This window comes from Callorhinus ursinus, unplaced genomic scaffold (assembly GCF_003265705.2).
Source record: "Callorhinus ursinus isolate GAN/ISIS: 27379988/994484 unplaced genomic scaffold, GSC_fseal_2.0 scaffold2, whole genome shotgun sequence".
In the NCBI taxonomy this organism is placed as follows: Eukaryota; Metazoa; Chordata; class Mammalia; order Carnivora; family Otariidae; genus Callorhinus; species Callorhinus ursinus.
Window position 1 is genome coordinate 10,336,762 of NW_027397064.1, and position 23,305 is coordinate 10,360,066.

Here is a 23,305-nt window from a genome sequence, read left to right on the forward strand (position 1 = left end):
ATGGTGGAGTGGTCACGTTCTAGACGAGCATGGGACAGGAGATGGTGTCACAGTTGTGCTCTAAACAGTTCTTCCCCAGCCTCACTCCTAATTCCCAGGCAGAGAACCAACAGTCCACCATGTACGGAGATTCACACGGGTGTCAAGTGGCACTTAAAACGCAACGTAGCCAAGCTGATCACTGCCCTCTTCCTTTGTGTTGCCTATCTCAGTACTACTGGGGGAAAAACCCGTATGTTGTGTTTTAGACAAATATGCCAGAAGCAACCTACCACAAAATGTAAGCAGATGGAAGAAGAGAACTCAATGTAGCATGGACGTTCCATGCAATCTAAGGGATTCTGTCCCATAGAGAACACAGGCGGATTTTATAGTCAGTCTCTGGGGTAAGAGGGACAAGTTACCATTCTCCTTTGGACAAAGAGTTAACTGCTCACCTTGACAGTTGTTACTGAGCAGTTTCAGTGGTTATGTATATTTTCACACACCCCACCGTGTCCCTCCCTCTCCCATCTCTGACTGCATGAAGCATCCCTGGAAAAGATTCTAGTTGCCTGGGTTCTACGTCACCACTTTTCCTTTCATACAAGCTATGAAACCTTCACGTGACTAGAGAGGCAAGCATGAGTGCTTAGAGCAGCAGTTCTCAAAGCGTGTTCCGTGGACCTTTTAGCCTTTAAGAAAGTACCACTTGCCAAGTTTTTGTATGGTACAAAGAAGAGTATCCACAATTATCTGAAAAGGCTATTCAAATGCTCCCTCCTAATCTTTCGAAGCATACATCTGTGTGAGGCCAAATTGTCTTTCACCAAAATGATATAGCTCAACAGATTAACTGGGGAAACAAATACAGGAGTCAGATTTTTTTTCTATTAAGCTAATCATCAGTGAGTTTTGCAAAAATTTTTATTGCCATTTCCCCTTTTGTGGTGTAGGAAATACACTTACTTTCCATAAAAAATATTATTTATGTGGACATATATTGGGTTAGGCTTACTATTATTCTAAATGAATTATTACTAGTAATTGAGGTTATGATTTTAAGTGATTATGAATATTAACTTTTAAAAAGATTCTCAGTTTTAATTTCCAGTATGATCAAAATTGATAGATGTAATCCACATAAACCAAAGTCCTTTGGGGTCACCAATAATTTTTAAGACCTTAAGTTTGTCTAATGACCAAAAAGTTTAAGAACCACTGATTTAGAGGTTGAATTCACAGACCTGATTGCTGAAGCTTAACTTCATTGACTATCCCATTTACTACCTGGTATTTGACTAACTTTATTTTATGTATTTATTTATATTTATTTATTTAATTTGAGAAAGAGAGAGAGAGAGAGCACAGAGCGAGAGTGAGAGAGCACAAGCAGGGCCAGGGGCAGAGGGAGAAGCAGACTCCCCACTGAGCAGGGAGCCTGACTCGGGGCTCGATCCCAGGACCCTGGGATCATGACCTGGGCCGAAGGCAGATGCTTAACCACTGAGCCACCCAGGCACCCCTATTTGACTAACTTTCATAGGGTATTTAAAAATGTTCATGCGTCAGTTGCCTTATCTGCTGAGAGAAGTAATTACTCCTCCCTCGCAAAGTAGGTGTAAGAAATACAAGATAATAGATACAGAGCTTACAAAGGCACTTGGCAGGTAGGAAGTCCCCCATACAGGAAAGTCATGATGATTATGCCCCAGGGACCATCGAATTGGCCTCAGCAACCTCTCCCCCATGTGTTCCCTCCTGTTCTTTTCTCTCAGCCCCTGCACTAGTTCTGGTCTCTGGTTTCTTCTCTAGTCTAGGTCAACATTTAAGTTAGACTCCTACCACCAAATCTAAAAACAATTTCTGGTCTTCTGTCCTAAGCCACAGGTCAGTCCATGGCTGTACCTCCTCAGAAACCAAAGCCATCTCCCTGCAAGCAAGGTCGGAATCCATTAACCTGACATCCAATTCGGTAACCAAGGCCCTCTATGAAGTGGCCTAATCCCAACACCGGAGCCAGGTGCTTAAAGAACGTACCTCGAGGAACACTTGTTCTGGACAGACTGTTTCATGCTACTGCTGAACAAAAGGGTGCCACCAACCAATAAACTGGGGAAGCTAATTGGTGCCCTGATTTCTTTCTTTCTGAAGTCATTTCCTGAACCTTTCAGGTGTTCCTGTGTTGTGTGGCCACTGGACTGGAACACAAAATTACACATGTGCTGTGTTTACTGACTAGGGAACCTTGTTGCAGGGACGTCTCAGGAACTGGTGTTTGAAAGGACACATGTAGGGAACCCTGCTAGTCTTATCTCAGCGTTCAGGGGCAGATTCTTTGCTGTTTTCTAAACTTGACATGCTTCCTGGTTTTTGTTCTTTCTAGTCTCACTGCAAATAGTAGTCTACCTATTATATCCCAACGCTCAATGCACATACCCTCCCCTCTGCAAAGCCTCCTAATTTCTCAAATTGGAGTTAATTATCCTCCCTTTTTGCTCCTCTGCTTTTATTGAACTAAAATTTCTGCCTTCTGCTTTGTTTCAGTTAGTTGTTGGTATGTGCTTCTTTCGCTAAATTGTAAAGTTGTGGGGGGGGGCAGCGAGGGATAGTACATTGATTCAGATCAATATTTAACAAGAACCCCAAAAGCAAAGGCACAAGAGAAACAAATCTGTTCTTACTCAAAATTTAATTCAAAATTGCTCAAGATTACTCCCTCCTTACTGTTGAATGAGATATCAAGTTCTAAAACAATGAGATATTGGTCCACCTTATCAACTGAAAAAGTAATAAAATTAAAATACTTGACAGATGTCATAAAGGAATCCATCAGAAGATTTCAGACCAAAAGTAACTGCAGAAACTACAGATCCCTTCAATGACTGTATTAGGGTTCTCCAGAGAAACACCCCAATAGGATGGGTGGATATATAACATATTTAGCTGTTGTATATATAACTTATGTATTTATATTTACATGTAATTTATATATAAATTTGTCGTAAGGAGTTGGCTCACGTGATTACGGAAGCTTAGAAGTCCTGTGATCTGCCATTTGCAGGTTGGAGATTCAGGGAAGCCAATGGTGTAAATTCCAATCTGCGTCTGAAGGCCTGAGGACCAGGAACCCCGACGGTGTGAGTCCCAGTCGAAGGGCAAGAGAAGGCTGATGTCTCAGTCCAAACAGACAGACAGAAAGAGAAGACTTCAACCTCCCTCCACCATTTTGTTCTATTCAGTCCCTCCATGGACTGGATGACGCCCATTCACAATGAACTTACGTTCATTCAACCATAAATATTTACTCAGTGCCTACTATGTGTCAGGTGGATGAGGAAGATACAAAGATGAGTAAGAAAAGATGCTTAGTCTCAAGAAGCTCCTCGCCTAGAGAAGAAGGAAAAGAAAAGGATAAATTATAATGAAGAAAGTGCTTATGGTAGAGAAATCCACACACACTATTGGAACAAAAATAAAGAATTAACTCTGCCTGGAGGAATCCAGGAAAGCAGCACAGAACAGGTTATCATTTGATTTGGGTTTTGAAGGATAACCAGGAATTCACAAGGAGAAAAGAATAAAGGGTATGCCAAAGAAAGGAAAAGGAGATACACTCCCAGAGGCCCAGACACTTGTGGTCTGTATTTTGAGTTTAGGTCTTCACCACCTTCTCTACCCATCTTTGATAGTGTGGTAGGCCAAATAACGACTCCTTGAAATATATCCACGTCCTCATCTATGTTAAAGACTCTGAGACAGGGTGATTATGGTGCATTATCAGGGTGAGTCCTAAATGCAATTCCAAGTGTCTTCATAAGAGAGAGACAGAGGGAAATTGGACACAGGTAGAAGAGGAGGAGGCAATGTGATTTTGGTGGCTTTTGGGTGATGTGCCCACAAGCCAAGGAATGCCAGCAGCCACAAGAAGCTGAAAGAGGTAAGGAATGGATATCCTCCAGAGCCTCCAGAGAAAGTATAGCCCTGCCAACACCTTGATTTCAGCCCAGTGTTACTGATTTTGGACACTTAATTTCAGAAATCATGAAAGCATAAATTTCTGTTATTATAAGTCACCACATTTGGGGTAATTTGTTACAGCAACAACAGGAGCCTAATACAGACGTTGTCTGCTATCTGTCTCTAGTATCACTTCCTGACATCATGGAGGATTCTGGAATAACCTCACTATCTTCACCTCTACCCTATCTCCTATAATTACCTGGGGTGATATCACTGCCCATGTAGATAATCCAGCCAACACCTGAACCCTACTATCTCTTAAGCTCTTTAAGTCCAATGAGCCACCATTTCTCCAGTTTCACACCTACACAGACATACTCACCAGTAAAAACTCCAACATCCTGTCTTCTGACTGCCAATTCCTATTCTCAAAGCTCTCTCAATTCCAAACTTGACAAAACCTCCTAGGTCTTAACGCCTCCATTTGTCCACCATGTCTAGGCCTCTCCAGTTCCCTTCCCTTCCCCATATGCATCACTGGGACAACCCTTTCAACAGAAACAGGTGAATTTGCCAAGAAGCTCATGGAGCAACAGGTCTCTCACTTGCCAGGGATCCTTCAGAGCAGGAGAGAGGTCCCAGCAATGTGTTCATAGGGTCATATACTTTTGTAGAATTGTGAAAGTGGGAAATCTTAACCACACTGGTTAAAACTGCTATCTCTGTGTACTCCAACTTCCACTCTATCACACTTCCTCCTATGTCAGGTGGCACTGGCATGGCCATAGACATTTTCTGGATTCAGCTAAAGGGAAGCTGAGTTGAACCTACACTGAGTTGGGATTCAATGGGGTTTATTTACATGGTTCATGGTCATTTTGGTGCAGAGTAATGGCTTCAGGAAATCCTCTTAATGCCCACTCTGCATCTTTAACCTGAATTGTAACAGGAGGCCAAGGGGCAGAAGTCCTTTGGCACTCCCAAGTGTCCTGGGGCAGCGACCACCAGCAATGTAGTGTTGGAGCCCAGTGTCTGGAAAGTTCTCCTGATCGCCAAACATGTAAAACTATAAATGGGGGAATTCAGTTCCCACTAATACACAGTAAAAACAGCCATGAAACAGAACCTCTCTTCTGCCAGGAATCTACTCAGTAACGCAGTGTTTGCAATCATAAATGCTCCATCCATTTTCTGTTTCTTTTTTGAGAATCATGCAAAATCAACTTTATTGGAATTTCTGTGTTTGTAGCTCTCAAAAATATTTTCAAATCAAATCAAAAGCTGTAAACTGAAGGAATAAATAGGCTCTTAGAGTTCTGGTAATCCAATTAATGAAGAGCTTTAATATTTAAATTTCTTGTTGATTTGGCACAAAGTATTAGTATCAGTGAAGAAAAAGTGAATCTCCTACCATGCCACTGAAGATCAGGGACAATACTCAAATCATTCAAAGTACACTAGATAGTGGTCACTGCACAAATAATCTTGAAAAGCCCTGAAATTTTACAGTTTCTATGTAAAAACACTTTGATGGAGATTTTTTTCTAAATCAGAAAACAATGCTAAAAATTTACATAAGCTGTAAAATTTCTCCTAAACTTTCGATAAAAAATTAATTTTGATACACCATGCTATTCTCTCTACAGAAATGTTATTGCCAAATTACTGTCAGATGAAGAAGAGATCAAAAGCACTCAGCCAAACCTGGGGGGAAAATATTATAAAGGACTGCCAGGGAGTTAATAGAATATTATATTACTTTTACGGATTTTATAATGTTTATAGTATTTGTTAGCTCTTTAAAATTTATAAATTGTTGTGCTTTGTATTGTCATTTAAAATTCTTACTTTTGTTTCCAATTTTGTATTTTTTTCTTCTTAAAAAGAACCCACAAAACTGAATAGCTTCAAGCCTACCAAAATCAGATCTTTCCCTGACAGAACACTCATCTTCCTCAATCCCTTGCCTCTGGGTCTTAACCTCTAACCCTGGATTAACCCCACCTAATAAATGTAGAAGGAATGATAGATTTAGAAAATCATTCTTCATAGCTCCCCCTGGGATATACTGAAAAGGTAGAAGGTTATTAACAAGCTATCTGCATGATGTCCAATTATCACCCCACAGATTACTTTCCAAATTGCAAAGGGATAGTTGTATCCTCACAACGGAGACTATCCTAATTGATCAAACTTAGAATTCCTAACAGAGGGACAATCAGGCATTATGTCCTTCCTGTCATGATGCAATATGGTATTGGGTAGCCTTATGGCATCACCCCTATGAAGTATTCTTGCCAACAACCCAGTTTAATCTGAATGTAAGTAAACCTTTGTAGGAGTTAAGTAACCCTACAAGTAAACAAGAAATCTAGAAGTTGGAACATTCTACAAAATCTAGTCTCTTCACAACTTTTCCATGAGTTATTTCTCAATGTCATTGGAAAATAAAAAGGTAGAAGGACTGCCTTAGAGTAAAAGGGAACAAAAAAATATAATCAAATGTGTAAACTTTAACCATACCCTAGTCCTCTTACATCTTTACCCCCCCCCAAAAAAAGCACAGTTACAAAAGACATTTGAAAAATGGGGAATTTTAAATCTAAACTATTACTAAACAACACTGGGGGAACTCCTGTTAATTTTCTTCAATATGACAACAGCAATGTGTTCATATAAAGCAATACATTTTTAGGAGACACACGCTGGAAGTTCTTAGGGGTGAAGTCAGCCTGATGTTTGCAACTTACTTTCAAATGGTTTAGCAACTTTTCTTTACGTTTGAAAATTCTTACAATTAAAAAACTGAAATAAGTAAAAAATGTATTAAATCTATTTTCTTCTCACTTGGTCAACCTAACCAAGAAGATAGAGTCAGAGTAATCCCTCCCATCAAACATTAGCAGTGAAGCAGTACCGAAGCCCAGGGGCTAATGTTTTCAGAACAGCCGTATTATATGAAAGAATCTCCTAGGGTCCAAATGCAGCCAAGGCCTGCTTAACTTGTGTTTACGAGTAGCCCAAGGGAATTTTTAGACTGCTAACTGCCATTCTGGGCGGAAAAGTCAAGCAGGAACAAGGGGGCAGGGGAGAGACAGAATTGAAGCAGACAAAATTGTTTGACTTACTTTATTGATTTTAGGAATGAAAAGAAGTGGGATTCATTTCAGGGACACTACACACTCCCAGTGACTTATCTCATAATAAAGATGATGAGTGAAGTACTTTATAACTTATAAACACCTTCACTGAGACCGCCTTTTGGACTCCTTAAATCAGACGTAGGAAGTAGGGAAAGCAAGTAATATTCCCAATGGGCAGAGGAGGAAAATAAGGCTCAGAGAGGCTGCAGGAGTCCCCCAAGGTCCCAAGGCTAGCAGGCGGGCCCATTATCTTTCACAGGTGACCACTGTCCTGTAGCACGGTCACTGAGGGGTTGGTTGTCTCATGGTGGGCAACACCCATTTCTCTGAGCTTCAGTTTGGGACTAAATAGCCTTGGGTTCATATGAGAAACTGCAGAGGTTGGAGGCAACACTTGGCATCAGACCCCCTTTCTTCCATCAACAGGAGGGGGAGGAGGTGGGAAGGACCAAGAGCCTCCTGAAGGGGCCTGCACACTTCCCTGCTGGGCCGCCTCAGGGGCAGGGACACTTCTTCAAACACAGTCCCCTCCCCAGCAGGGTCTAAGGACACGCCAGGGAATGAAAGGACCATGTGAGGCACAGCAATCACTGAAAACAAGGTACAAACAAGGGCTGTGAAAAGCGAAAGCACCATATATGAGTGTGATTCCTTCACTCTGCTGGTCAAGTCCAGCCCCTCACAGTGCCTAACGGCCAGCTGTTTGGAGTGGCTTGCCTCCATAAGACGCTGTAACTGGGGGAAATTACTAATTCCGTGGCTTTCATAAGACACAGAGGTCCACCAAATGTTTGCTTGGCAGGTTTTTTTTTTCTCCCCAGAGGGCAGCTCATTAAGCCTGACAATAAAGCGGGCTTTGTTCTAAAGATTTACAGTGTTTTCCCAGTGCAAATTCTAATTGACAACCAGCAGGAGAACAACAATGCAGGGCAGAGAGCCCCGGTCTCTCCCATTCTTCCAAGATCCATCTCAAAGAAGCACTCACTTCTTAGTTTCTTGGACCAGTGTTTAGCTTGGTCTTTATGTAGATGCAGGCAGAAGCAGATGCTTGGGTATCAGAAGTTTATCATTCAAAGTAGTCAAATCTTAAAACACCAAAAAAGATTTATTCTTTCAAACTTCAAAGATAAGAAATTCCATGTAATTCCCAGGCTCAGGATATCAGGTCCCTCCATGCAGAATAAGCATATTACATAAAAATGCAACCATGCCTTTTCCAGGGGAAGGGGGGGGAAACCCTAAAAAAAATAAAGTGCATGATGATTGAGAGTCTTCAGAAATGGTTGCATGAGAATATTAAAGGCACAGCTATTCAAACGGACTCATCGTGGAATAAAAGTTCAAGTATCAGAGGGAGTGATTTCAATATGAATGTTGGGTGTTGCGGTCACAAACAAGAGTCTCGCATCTACACAGAGAACCAAGTCACGTCAAGCAAGTCAGGGAACTGTGAGTGACAAGGTATAGAGAGGCCTGTTCAGACAAGGGACAGACATTACTGGGCCCTTTTTCAAAGAAAACTTTGAAGATTTTGTTAGGCTTTCTCCGTGGAACTGTCACAAGGTAACAATACAGTTGCAAATGAGTGGTGCTCAGTAGTCACATCCCTGCCTTTTGCAGACCAGCTGCCAATGGCTGCCCATGATGGGAAGTCAGCATTAGAGAAGGGACTCTCTCTGGAGGTTATTGGGCTGAGGCACGGCGCAAAGAGAAAATTCTCAAATAGAGCCCAACACCCAACACACGCACATGAACCAAAAGCAAAATAAAACTGCTGTCTGAAAAGTGGCCAAACAAAACATAACAAAACAAAACACACCTCCTTACTTCTTCCTGAATCTTCCTGAATTTCCCCCTTCTCCAAAGAGTATCTAGTCCTTATAGTAAAAATAAACAAAAAACCATGTGCTTCCAGTAGCCTATACAGACTAAGAGAAGGGAAACTGATGGGAGGTGGGAGAAAAGCACAATTCACACTCCTTTTTCTAAACAAAAGCAGAGAAAGGAACCAAAGTGGGAAAGCATAGCACCCCAGCCAGGAGCACCAGACCAGGAGTCAGGAGGTCTGCATCCTTACTATGCCAGTGTCTACCAGGAGCTGTTTTGAAAAGTACCTTAACCTCACGACTTTTCTTGTCCTCATCTGAAAAGGAAGGGATTCACCTAAATCAGTGGTTCTCCCACTGTACTGCTTGGATCCCTGGGGTTGCCTCTAAGGCAACCCCAGCAACACAGGGGGTAAGGCAAAGGGAATGGAGCCCCATGCTTGTTCTCAACCTTAAAGAGTTCATCACTGATCCATTTTACATACTGAGGTTGTGAGTCAAGTCTTTTGTTTAAAGAGTTCTATCACCAAGACACCCCACAACTGAGATGGCTTAAAAGCACTGGACCAACATGTCTTGTGATTTTTTATCTTTATGATTATGTGGTTTCTATGTGCCTCTCTGCATTACTTTATTAGAATTCATGAATAGGTAGTCTCATTGATACAGATCCTCCAATCTGTATATTGGGTTCTCTTATTCCTAAAGGGTGAGGACACTGAACCTCAGATAAGGCACAGTGACCAAAATCACAGGGCTCAGTAGTTGACAGGATTCAAACTCAGGAATGACATTAAAACGAGTAAGCTCAGTGCCATCCTTAAAGAATAAACTTCACTGCAAAAAAAAAAAAAACAAACCAAACCAACTGGTTACCTCATTATTATTGCAATTCTTTCTCCATGGAACATCAGGTTCTTCATTTGTATTCTCTGGGAGTAAACACTTACCCTGGTGAGATGAAATGAATAGCCACAAGTTCTGCCCAACAAGCAAATCTGTTGGGTACAGGAAAGCCCAAAATGTTGGCAAAGCCTCCAGGGCAATAATGGTTGTTAAGAACTTTCAAAGCAAACAAAACTCCTAGAAGAAAATAAAGAGCATACAGATATCAACAATCCAAATGTGAAGATAATCCAAACTTAACAAAGAAAACTAACTGAAAGTGAAAATGATTATTTGACTATATACCACTTCTTGTTTTGAAACACTCTCTTCTTTACAAGTCAACCCGGCTTTTGGTAAAAAGACAAATATGTTCAAGGTAATCGTTCTTTTGATGTTTCTTAACACAGAAGTTCATACTGACTTTCAGTATGCTAGAAAATATACAACACGTAAAATGGGAATAAAACACCTGAAATGGTACTAAATGCCATTTAACTGTTCATATCAGCATCGTTAACTTTTTGCTATGTGATTTTGTTTTTAAAGATTTTATTTATTTATTTGACAGAGAGAGAGACACAGTGAGAGAGGGAACACAAGCAGGGGGAGTGGGAGAGGGAGAAGCAGGCTTCCCGCCGAGCAGGGAGCCCGATGTGAGGCTCGATCCCAGGACCCTGGGCTCACGACCTGAGCTGAAGGCAGACGCTTAACGACTGAGCCACCCAGGTGCCCCTATGCATTGTGATTTTTAACTCCATGAAAAAAAATAGCAGTAATGTGTATTTTTCTAACCTCTATGCAAAGACATGTTGAGGGCAGGGCATGTTTCCTTTCTTCTCCCACAACTGGCTGCATGAGGATGTATCTTAAAGGGAAAGGGGCCAGATGGCAGGGAAAGTAGAGGGAAGAGTTAGATTTCCTTCTGTTCCAGCGCTATTTCCCTCCTGCCCTTCACATTCTAACTCTTGGACTACTTCATTTTGGCCCTGATGGCCATTTCCGTCCTCCGAGATACAGGCAGAGTGACTATCACGGTCCCTGGAAACATAGTGAGCATGCCATGGTAAGGTGCCATACATGTATTTTAATGCAGTTACTGAGAGGCATACTCATCGTTTTAGAGAATTCCTTATCACAGATACACCAGCAGGTCTTTCCAACATGAAGGAGCCAGTGTATATTTCTAGAACTCTATCTCCTCCAAAACTACCTTGGAGTAGACCCTGGTCCAAACTGTCCAAGAGTGAATGATGCGGCGTTAAAATAGAATAGCAAGATCTATGTCCCTCCTCTGCTCCAATCATCCTTTTCTCCAAAATCCAAGCCCCAGGGATCCTTAGCCACTCAGAATTCAGTCCGCTACCCAAACAGGGACCCGTTTCATAAAATGACAACAGTCACACCTCCCTTACTGTCTTCGTGCATGCTCCCTTAGAAATGTGTCTGCCTTACCTGAGAAACCTACAGCACAGTTCCTTCTGAAGCCAGGTTCATTCATGAATTCTGCAAGAGCAAATTCCAAGAACAGGTACACCACTCCAGTGAGTAGGGAGAATGTGACGATGACGTAGGCAAACCATCTACTTCCTAGTCTTCTTTCTAGATTTATTCCTTTCCACAGCATGGATGCCATGTTGAAATACAAATGCCAGTCATCTGCATGGTGAAGGGGAGAAAGCAGTAAGCGCTGCCAGTCTTTTTGCTGGTAACACTTCTCCACGCTAAGGCAGGACTCAAACAGTGGTTTCAGAGGATTCAAAAAGAACCAGATGTTGAGAATCAAAATTGCTAGGGTGACAGGTGGAATATTGCTGATCCCAACATGGAAGATTTGAGAGAGTAGCAGAATTAGTCCAGTGTTAATTCCCCTTGATCTCCGCTGCATGGTTAGGTTATCAACCCAGTGCCGGGTAAATGTGGTCAGGTTTTAGGAATCGGGAAAAATATATAGGCAGCTGAACCTAAAACATAAAATGCATATGGAAATCTATCAATGAAGACTTAATACACCAATAAGGCATACTCATTTAAATATGAGCTTACATTATATATATATACCACCTCCCATCTGACAGAAACATTTTTTTTTCAGCATCTTCCAGAGTAACATCAGGATGCTGGCTGTCATCCTTCCTCATTTTACATTCTACAATAGGAATTTTCTCCCAAATCCCAATGGACCAGTTAATGGATGGGTATGCTTTCTCTGACAAATACGCCATGAAAAAGACTGTCTTCCTTATAAATAAGCTTGTAACCTCATAAAAACCCTACAAAGATAGTGTGTAAATATTTAATAATGATTTCTACTCCAGATACTGAACAGTATTCTTTACTCCCTTAATTTTTTTTAAAGAAATATTCAATTTTGACATATTCAATACAGTCTGCCCCAAAGTTTTTAAACTTCCACAGGCAGGTTTTAAAGTGTAAGCATTTACTATCTTCTACTCTGTATCGCCAGTTATCAACTGCTAGGATGCTTTATATCATCACAAAAGTGAGTTCGGCAGAGCCCAGCCTAATTTGCTGACCCACAGAACAGTGAGCTAAATAAGTCAGTCTGTAGCTTCTCCAAGTGTTAGAGTGCTACGTTATGCAGCAATTACTAACCAATACAGAAGGTATTTGCTTTGGTGGGGGCCTCGGTTATGCTTATGAGAAGAAGCTGGCAAAGAAAGAGACACAAACTAAAGATGCAAAAGATACACAAAAAGAATCAAGTCCTTAGAGGGAACCAGCCTTGTCCATAGTAACAGGAAGGAAGAAGAAAAATGTCAGTTGCAGATATGGGTCAAGAGGCAGATTAGGGCCAGGATGCTGGAAAAAGTTCTCATCTAGTGGCTTTTATTGTGGAGCTTCTTAGGCTCCCAACCAAATATGTGACTTACTCTGATCCCCTAAAGATTCTCATTCAGACAGGACACTGGAAGGTATGTGAGCTTTGGGACAAAAATGGGTACAGTTCTACTTAGAAGCTCTGAGACCTAGGGCAAATTACTTAAACTCTCTGAACTTCACTTTCTTCACTTTAAATTAGAAATGATAATACCTCCTTCCCAGGATTACTGTAACACGTCTGGAACGAAGCAGATGCTAAATATACAGTGGCTACACTTTTCAATACTCTAAGGTAATCTCACCTATGTGAAAAGCTTTGCAAATGGTAGCATCCTAATAAGGCTCAAAGGTTCACCCTACCCTCTTCCCATATGCATTCTAAGAAATGACCAAGAAAAAATTACACATTAATGTATGTATGTGTTTGTGTACACCCCCGTTATTAGCACAATCCAAGTTTATTTTTTATTGCTATGGGCTTATTATTATAGCTCCGGAGCATTCTCAGAAACTAGAGAACTTAATAAAATTTCAACTGAAGAGCATCCAGGCTATTTTAGATAAATAGTCTATATTTTTCACATTGACATTCAAGTTGATTTTCAAATCTCCAATTACTGTAACTTTTTGCAACATTCCCTAAATAATTTTAATATCAAACCTCAATACCTATAATAGGAGCGATGGAAAAATCCGGCCTTGATCATTAAGTAATCAGCTTACAAGAAATCGCAAAATGAACCCTTCAATCTCAGTATAAATAGTGTCCTATGATGCCAGGCTATGCACAGCACAAAATCAAAACTAATTAGGTCTTTGCTTAAGAAAAATGACTCTCCTCCACCACGATGGGAATCAAGAGTGATGAGTAGTATAAACAAAAAGATAGTGGAACTTCCCCAATATTATTTCACACCGCAACCAGGCTCGTTTTGCAGTTGCTTGACTTCTGCCCAAATCCAATGGTTCCTTTCCCTGAGCATCCCTCTCACCACCACCTCCAGCTGGTGAAGGCCCCTGTCTCCCTGGGACCCTGTGCTCTCCTGCAGTGCCACCCCCCCCCCCAGCAATCCCCCTTCCTCTGCTTTTCCTTCTGCCTCTATTCTTGCTCTCTTCAGCACACACTCATGCAATTCTACTCTCATGGTTTCTAAAATTCATTTTGTCATTTGATCCCCAAATTTCTATTTTGCACCCTTGATTTCTCAGTAGGTTTCAGGGCATAATCTTATAGGAAGAATACAGCCTGTCTGATCTCTTGGTTTCCTAAAACTGAATTACCCCCCACCTTCTCATAAAACGTCTACTTAGCCATTCCCTAGGTCACTCATCTATTTAATAAATATCAAGTGCCAAGCACATGCTGGTCTCCATGCCAGACAGCAGGGGTATCGCAAAGAACGGAAACCTTTACAATCTCAGCCCCTAAATTACCCATTTCTATTTGCTGAAAAAAATAAAAATATCAGCTATAGAAAATCAAAGGATGAATAAAATGATGTGGTTCACATTTGCAACAAATGTATACTTAATGGGAAGGCAGACAGAACCATAGCCAATGTGAGAAGTGCAGAATATATTTTGGGCTCCACGATTACAAATAATGGCCACTAGAGTATCAGTGTGGGTAGAACATAAGTCTGGGGTGTTCAGTAGCAGAGATAAATGGGCATGTTTCATACCAACTCTATGGCCCACTTTCCTTCCAAATAAGCTATCAAGTCAGCCTTCAAAGTGAGGGATGCAGCCTCTAACAAGGTAACAGAAAATCCATGTGGTCCACGTGAAGATCAAATCTGTAACTTGACCCTGTGGGCCCAGCAGGCAGAGTTCTAAGAATACAAAAGAGAAGAGATCACGATAAGCCCGCCCGGACTGTAAATGAATGTTGTTTCATTCTGCTCATCAAATATATAAAAATGTTCAGACTCCTGAGCTGTAAGAGAGACCACAGAAGCATGATCGGTTATAGCAACTCATCTATAAGCTGAGAACCAGTTCAGCCTGTTTGGTTTGGGAAGTGATTTATTTATTCTAACTTGTACCCGGACCATAAAGCAGTTACCACAGCCCAAGGAAGAGCACACTAGTCCCTGCACTTTCCCAGCTCAAAAACCCATCCTTCCCCTCACAGTCAACCTGCCTCAAGCTGAAGGCTGGACCCATCCCTTCCAATTCTGTTCCTCCTCTGTGTTCGGCATCTCAGGACACTGAATCTCCCACTCCCCTGCTGTTCAAGTCAGAAATGCAGGAAACATCCTTGACCCACCCTCTACCTCCATCGCCCTCCTACCCTCCTACCCCATCCACCACACTTCATTAATCCGTCCAGTTTCTGTCAATCTACATCTTTCTAGCTCTTGAGCCCTACTCCAATCTAAGCCCTGATCATACCTTGCCTGGCTTATAACAAACTCCCTAACTGGATTCTCTGCTTATCCTCCTACAACCCACCATTTTTCCACCACCGCCCAGAATAATCCCTGTAAACCTGAAGTTGGATTTCCCTGCAGTAAGCCTGCGACAGCTTATCATTACAGTTAGAATCAAGTCCAAACTCTTCACCATAACCACACATTTGTGACAACCACTACCCTGCCCACCTCTCTGGTCTCTGCCCCAGTCATGGTGCTCCCTCCACAAGGTGCTCCCAACACAGGAGCTCTCGGATTGCAGCAGAAATGGCCAAGGGCAGAATCACTTTGTCTGTTTTGATTACCACTAATTACCCAGAGCCTAGTACAATGACTGGCATATAGTCAGTGCTTACAAGTTCTTTGCCCAAGGACTCAAGATGAGTATTTTTTAAATATATCCACATTATACAATAAATAAGACTGACTGAAAAGACTACGATCTGTTCATCTTCTAAGGATTTTTCCTGCAATTGTAGCGACCTTCCCCATAGCACTATGCATACTATTCCATTTACATTTTAGTTCCAGAAGAATGTTTATAACATTTATCTCAACTTTACAGAAATAAACCTCTGATCCATGTAAAGTGTATTTAATAGGTTGTTTTGCCAGAACTATTTGATTAAAAAATGGCATTTTAATTATGTAGTAATACACACTAGAAAGCACTATATCAAAGTTGTGACAGAGAGAAATGGAAGACTTCTCGAAATATTGAAAGGAAAAATAGCCATATCTACTTTTAATAAGAAATTAAAAATTAAACAGGTATGTAATAAGAAAAACTAAGTGGCTAAAACAAACAAAAGAAACTGAAATCGTAACTTGGGAAACCAATGTGTCTCAAGGGGGAGAGAAAGGAGTTTTATAAAAAGGGGAAAAAATCTAATTACAGTGATTTTCAATTCTACTTACAAAGCACAAAATACTTCATCATTAGAATTTACTAGGGTGGTAAATGTCTCAATTTTCAGTTAAAATGTCTTATATCCCCAAAGGGGCATCTGATAGTAACAGTGTTCATCTGTTCACCAGTTGATGGACATTTGGGTTGTCTCTGCTTCTTGACTCAAATGGATAATGCTGCTAGGAATATTCATGTATATTTTTTTTGGTAGGCACACGTTTTCAGTTCTCTTAGATACCTAGAAGTGGAATTGCTGGGTCATATGGTAACTCTGTGTTTAACTCTTTGAGGAAATGCCAAACCATTTTTCCAAATTTCGACATCATTTTGTATTCCCTCCAGTGGTGTATGAGGATTCCAATGTCTCCACATCCTTAACACTACTTGTTTTTATCCATCTTTTTCATTTAAGCAAGCTGAGTAGGTGTGAAGTGGTACTGACTTAGACTTTCCTAATGACTGATGACATTGAGCAAACGCCTAAATTTTCATTGCTTAAAATGTAATATAAACACACATATTGATAGGTATGCAAAACCATACAGACAAGCTCATGATCCCTCTCTCTCACTCTCTCTCTCTCTCTGAGAAACAGTTTAACAAGCTCAGGTCAAAAGAAAGCTTCAGAAAGAAAGACGGAACCACAAAGAAATTGTTGTGGTTAACCTGCCAGGATTTCAGCACTGCTGTGCCCCTGGATGGGACGTGTTAAGAGTGAATGTGAGTGTACCTCACTAGCCAGGGCATAGGCTCGGGCCGACTCACTTGACAATAAATACTGTAAAATCATTTTGAAAGAAAGAGAGGATTAGTATGTTTTATTGCTTCAAACAAAGCAAAAATGCTATGGAAATAGCAGATTATGTTAAATATAAAAGCATCCTCTGCTTTTTAATTTATGAGAGCTGGGCAACAAATTAGCACATGGTAAATACCGCATTAACTTGGTCAAAACATACACAAAACACAATGCATTTTTTTCTCTAAGAATGAACTCTCTCTAGGAATGAACTGGACTCAACCATTTCTTCTCACTTCCTAACTCTCTCAGGAATCCTATCATTCATGGCTTTTCTAATCCAAACACAAGATTGTTTTCTTTACTTCTTACTACAGGGCCAATAGATGGGAGCATTTTAGTCTGGCACAAAATAATAAAATTCTTTGTTCTTCCAATAAAACTTCTTAGAATACTTTTATTTTTCCTGAAAGGTATTAGCTTCCTTAGGTCCCGAGAGAACCCAATTACAAAATGTACATTTCCAAAATATTTTTGAAAATAAGAAAATGGTACAGTATAATATATATTTGCATTTAGCAGAAAAACAATAATTAACTAAACACTTGCAAAGTAATTTGTTTCCTCTTTTCAAATATATGAAATTTCAAAAAGCTTATGTAGTTCATAGGCAATATATGGTTGTTAAATGTAATACACAGTCATATGAGTAACATGTAAATTATGCTTTTAAAACTTAATATTTAAATATTAAGTGTAACAGCAAATGGTATGGCTTCACATCACTACCCCATGTTCAATTTACCAGAATGCATCATCCACCTAGGCTGATTAGTAAATGGGGAGTCCTGGGGGTCCTGGGTGGAATCTTTGTCAGAGTACCATAATTGTTTAATGGCAAGTTGCACATAAATGACAAATTCTTCTAGCCATCTGGATCTAAGTGGCTTCATGAACCACAATAACGTTAAGGTCAAAGAGTCAGAGTAGGACTCTGTTTTCCTATTTCATATTAAAGGCAGAGAGATCCAAAGAAATGAAAACACTCAAGTGAATGAAAACTGACTTCATGAATAAAAAATGAAAACAGAAATCAAATTATATTAAGAAGGTAATGGGGATCTAGTCATGAACATTGTGACACTCTCGGTAATTGCCTCCTACTCACGGAAATATCCACAACTTGGTGTCTTCCAGAAGAAACTGGGAATTGAAAGCACTTTTCCCTTTTGAGGGCTTCTGAGACTTCAGAACCCATTCAATGGTTCTCCACCGTCATATGCTTCATCATTACAACCACATGAGAAATTGTCTTACATGGCTTGATATAACCATTAGACTATCTCCTGAATGCCAACCCGCTAAATCGTTTTGACTTTAAGCTACCAGACATAGAGTTTTTAAGACACAAGACCTCCTCCTTCCTCTTTTCCCTCATCTACCATCTCTCCCAATGAAAACAAATGTAAGATTTTGCATACCTTAATAAGACACTCCCAGCTGCTGTTTAGAATAGCCTGCCTTGAGTATGAGCATCAAGGCAGAATCCTTGACCTCTGAGGGGGATGGGATTTGAGATCACTAAAACAACATAAGTAAGAAAATGTTCCAGATAAGTAAGAAACCATTAATAAGGGCATATACTATGCAGTGACAGACTGCACCAAAAGTCACTTATCATTAGACACTCTTCCCCCAATCCACTTATATGATGCCTGACTAGACTTGCTGAAAATCCAATCTCATCATATTATCCCCTGCCCCCAATCCATCTTGTTTCTCATATATGATGGCATTCTCTGTAAGATCATCATAAGACTGAAGAGTGCCACAGTTAACAGAAGGGACTCTGAAGCCTAAGGCCTGCATTCAAATTCTGACTCAACTGCTTGGAATTGTATGATCTTGGTCAACTTCTCAGTCAGCCTGTGCCTCAGTTCCCTCACTTATAAAATATATACTAAATAATAATAAGACTTGCCTCACAGAGTTGTTGATGAGTTAGTAATTCTCATCCATGCAGGACTATACCTGAAACATAACAAGCACCCTACCGGTGTTAGCGGATATTAAATTTTTACCCTCATCACCTGATCAACTTCAAGCATTTCAGCCTAGGATTTGAAGTCTTACATACTTCCCCAATAATAATTAATATCTAACGCATTTATTTATAGTTTTCAAAGTATTTATATCTAATTTGTTTCATATAATTCTCACAAATGTCTGAACACAAACTTAGTTCCATGTTATCTACTAGCTGGTCTACCCAGCACTTGCCAAGAAAATCACCTAACTGGGGCGCCTGGGTGGCTCAGTCGTTAAGCGTCTGCTTTCAGCTCAGGTCATGATCCCAGGGTCCTAGGATCGAGCCCCGCATCGGGCTCCCTGCTCTGCGGGAAGCCTGCTTCTCCCTCTCCCACTCCTCCTGCTTGTGTTCCCTCTCTCACTGTCTCTGTCTCTGTCAAATAAATAAAATCTTTAAAAAAAAGAAAGAAAATCACCTAACTGTCCCAGTACCTGTGCTGAAGCATACTCTTTAGAGCTACCTATATGAGGAGCAGCTCAGTGGAGCTTCTGCCCTTGAGATTTTCTGAGGATGTTCAAACTTCAGCCCTCGGCTTTCTCCGTCCAAGGTGCTTAGTTAGTGGCCATCTCCACAGATGGACAGTCACGCTTGGGGCGCTCTCATCACCAGAGGTCGCCAAAACAAACTTCCCACACATCCCATAGCTTGCATTTTAAGTCTGCCCATTCCAAACACAACTGCCCAATTTGATAGAAATCCTTTCAGCAGTCTTGGCGGGAAACCATGAGACAGAGAAAGAAATTCCGTTTTTCTCGTATAGATAAACCAAGATGGTAGTGCTTATGAACTGGACTATTAGGACTCAAATCCAGCCCTTCCCACCAGGTGGAACTGCTTATCTGGTGCTCTCTCACTACTGTGAGAAGCTATCCTAAAAGGTCTGCACGTCCACAGCATATAACAAATGCCTCGAAGGTCTGCAAGTGGTTAAATAAAAATCTTTGAAAATTCTAAGCTGTGATCTAGAGGCAGGCCAGGACATAGTTCAAAGTTCTGCTTCATAACCAATATTTTTTAACTTAACTCACTACCCTAGGAATTTTGAAAATGCCAGCTACTTTTCTTTCACATAAACGGTTCTTGGAGGGTAACCTCAAGTTTGGGAGAACTTTTTAAAAGTATGAAAAGGGAATAAAACAATGTTTAATATTTAGTTCAATCGCTACTTACATGGTGTAAAGTTTTATTAGAACTAATTTAAGTAATAATGAGGAAAAAGTGAATAAAAGTGTGAAGATTTCAATACTTAACCATTTAGCAAAGGGCTTCCTTTTATGAAAAGATCTCACCAATAGCAATAAGGCAGAGCAATACATTTTAAGTCAGATATTGCTTTCAACAATGAGGGTCATTGAAATACAATGTCTCTTTAAAAAAATTATTATAAGGAGAAAATTATGTTTTTAACACTTCAAAAGAAGAAAAACGCATCTTAAAGTAAAATCCCTAAAAAACAAACCAATGTGAAGAAATTCTGGGGCTTAAACCGGAAAGTTGCTGAGGCAGAAGGGTATGTTAGCAAGATTGGAAAAAAAAAAATGGATAAGACTTGCATAGTTCAGAAATTTGGAGACAGCGTCCACTGGGGGAGAAAGTTAATCTTCATGATCATCCCCCCTTAAATTAACATAAATCTAATTAAAAACAGCATGCTTGCTATAAAACACAGCTTCAAGGCATCCCCTAGTTACTAGCCCCCAAACCTGCACCCCACTTCCAACCAGATTTTTGCTTCTGAGACCCTTAGATACAGAAATTCTAGAGCCATCAGAATTTCTGGAGCCGCTGCATGCAGATATTTTAATAAAACTTATTTTGTATACACAAAAATAACTGAGGCAGAGCTAGGTGGTAGCTATGAAAAGAGTAGTTTCAATTAAATATGGGAAAGTGATTTCAAATAATACAATCATCTACTCTGAGCCACAGAAATACATGCCCACGGCAATAAACGGAATCACCAAAAGAAACTGTCAGGTCAGGACCTGATAATCTGTTCTTTCCTGTGGCTTCTTAACAATATTCAGGAAGTGGTAAGATTCAGAGTGCTTAAGGCAAAGGTTCTATCAGCTTCACCTAAGAGGGAATATGGTGCAGGAGAACGTACACAAGCTTAAAAAGAACACATCAGCTTCCATCCCGGCCCCACCATTAAGAAAGAGGACAGAAAGGCCGAAGAAGTAAAAGATAAAACAAGAAAACACAAAAAGCCACCAACACCACCACAACAAAAACCAAGTTTTTCTACCTCACTAGGGACTGACTGAGGATGGGAAAAGGCTTCACTCAGGGCTGAAAGTGTTGGTGATCATGGATTATCCTGATGGGTTACCGGGTCTCTGTCCTGCCCTCAATTTCTACCAGAGCCCGGAGCTCCTCCACTGCCCCATCGGACTCAGCCATCTTGGTCACAGAAATAACTCTTGACGTAGTACTTGGGCTGAGGCTGCAGAACTAGGCCAAGCCCCTCCAGGAACCAGAGAATCAAGATCATTGTCTTCTCTGGCTCTATCATGGGACCACATGCCATCAAACTTGTGGAAAAGTCTCTGCTTTGGGGAACAACGAGCTGGCTTCACATAAAGGCAAAAGACTCAGGAAAGGAACTTCAGATTTAGGAAATGCTTTATTTATATTAGTTTCAAGAACAGTAACAACAGATGAGCTATGGGTGCCAATTTATTTACACAGAATAGAGGAAATTAAGATTCACTATACATTCCAAGGAACCAGGGATTTTGTCAAAGTGAAAGGAAAAGACAAAGCCTTGGTCATGCTGAGCAATATTCTGGGGATTCCCCCCAGCAATCTGAAAACTTCAGGTCAAAAGCACAGTGAAGATTAAAAGGAACCAGAGGTGGCTCAGTTGGTTAAGCGTCTGCCTTCGACTCAGGTCATGATCCCAGGAACCTGGGATCGAGCCCCGCATCGGGCTCCCTGCTCGGCGGGAAGCCTGCTTCTCCCTCTCCCACTCCCCCTGCTTGTGTTCCCTCTCTCACTGTCTCTCTGTCAAATAAATAAATAAAATCTTTCTAAATAAATAATAAATAAATAAATAAATAAATAAATAAATAAATAAATAAATAAATAAATAAAAGGAACCAGAGAAACTATTCTTGATGAGATAGCACTCCGTCCCCAGCTTCTGCTAGCTGTCCTGGTTTTACTCAGCCTAGGTCTGCTCCTCGCTTTGGGGTTCTGAGTGTCCAAGAACACCAACCTCTGGAATGTTTCTTCAGGCTGAATTGGATCATCAAGCTGCTCTGTGGCACATAAAGCTCAGAAAGTATTAGTCTAGTCATAAGACTGATCTATCTTCCCAAACACACGCATCAAACACGGAGACTGATATACAGATGGAGAAAGAGACACAGAGATGCACACACGGGGACAAATCCATCCATTCGGCCTGGTAGAAGGAAGTTTAACTCCTTCTCAGCCTGGAAGAGGCTAAATTTTAACAAGGTCACCTATGCGATCAGTCAACAAACAACATACTGACCATCTACCATAGGCAAGGCAGAATTAGGCTCAGAGAAAGAAAAAGACAAAGTGCATACAACTGTCTTTTGTTTCAAAGGAGGTAAGAAGTTGCTCTGGGGCGCCTGGGTGGTGCAGTCAGTTGAGCGCCCAACTCTTGGTTTCGGCTCAGGTAGGGATCTCAGGGTCATGGGATCAAGTGTCATGTAGGGCTCCACGCTCAGCAGAGTCGGCTTGAGACTCTCTCTCCCTCTCCCTGCCTCCCCTCTCTAAAACAAATAAATCTTAAAAAAACAAAAGTTGCTCTGATTATTCCGTGCACATAATGATAGAAGGAACAGTGCTTCACCCCCACAGGGTGATAAAGGATGTAGATTTAGAGAAACACAAAATAGTTCTACAGAATTACCCTGATTTTGCAGAAGAGTCTGACTAGATGATTCTGTGGTAAGCAGGAGTCCTTCTATGCACACAGATACTTCTACTCCATTACCGCTGCCCATCTGCTGGATGGCTTTCAAACAATTTCACTGGAATTGGGGAGGGCCGCTCAGAAAATCATACACAGACACAGGGCTTCTTAAGTCACCTTGCCTTGGATTTCCCAGGGATAAGATCATCAGGAAAGGGGGGCAGTGTAAAGGTCCCCTCTGCTATAAACCTGCCCAGAATCATGCACATGCATGTGCAAGACCAGGATGGTGGCCCTTGAGAAGGGCAGTCAGGCCTTGTTCCTCCCTGCACTTTCCTAACTCTGGGAAAATCACTAACGTGCCAAAGTCTAGATATGGTGGGGGCCTTCTGATTTCATAAATCCAACCCAAGCAACAACTAAAAGGAAGAACCTCTTTGTGCAGCTTTGTAATGGCAGAACAAGAGACCCTCCCCTTGGGCCCCTGAATTATTAAACTTAAAACACTGAGTACTTGACCTTATTTTCTATTACTCTTCTGTGCCTACTTTCCCAATCAGGTCATGCTAGTCTCTAGGTCTTTGCTCAGCAAAAGCGGTGGTTACAAGGGCTGCATTAGAT

The 23,305-nt window shown here is 41.0% G+C and overlaps 1 protein-coding gene across 5 annotated transcripts in view; it reads right to left on the reverse strand.

Moving 5' to 3' along the window:
• The window catches only part of RHBDD1 (rhomboid domain containing 1), a 116,915-nt gene that overhangs the window by 79,335 nt on the left and 14,275 nt on the right, over positions 1–23,305 (reverse strand). For 3 of the 5 annotated variants that reach the window (XR_012373970.1, XM_025890629.2, XM_073877847.1), the window contains exons 2-3: positions 11,252–11,760; positions 9,862–9,994 (exon numbers count right to left, since the gene is read on the reverse strand). Coding sequence is in view for 4 of the 5 variants with exons in the window: in XM_025890629.2 (XP_025746414.1) it covers positions 9,862–9,994; positions 11,252–11,684 (566 nt within the window). In the remaining variant the exon portion in view is untranslated. Of the gene's footprint in view, positions 1–9,861; positions 9,995–11,251; positions 11,761–14,322; positions 14,473–18,184; positions 18,285–23,305 lie in introns of those variants that run through there. The other 2 variants (XM_073877837.1, XM_025890635.2) reach the window with 2 other exon arrangements.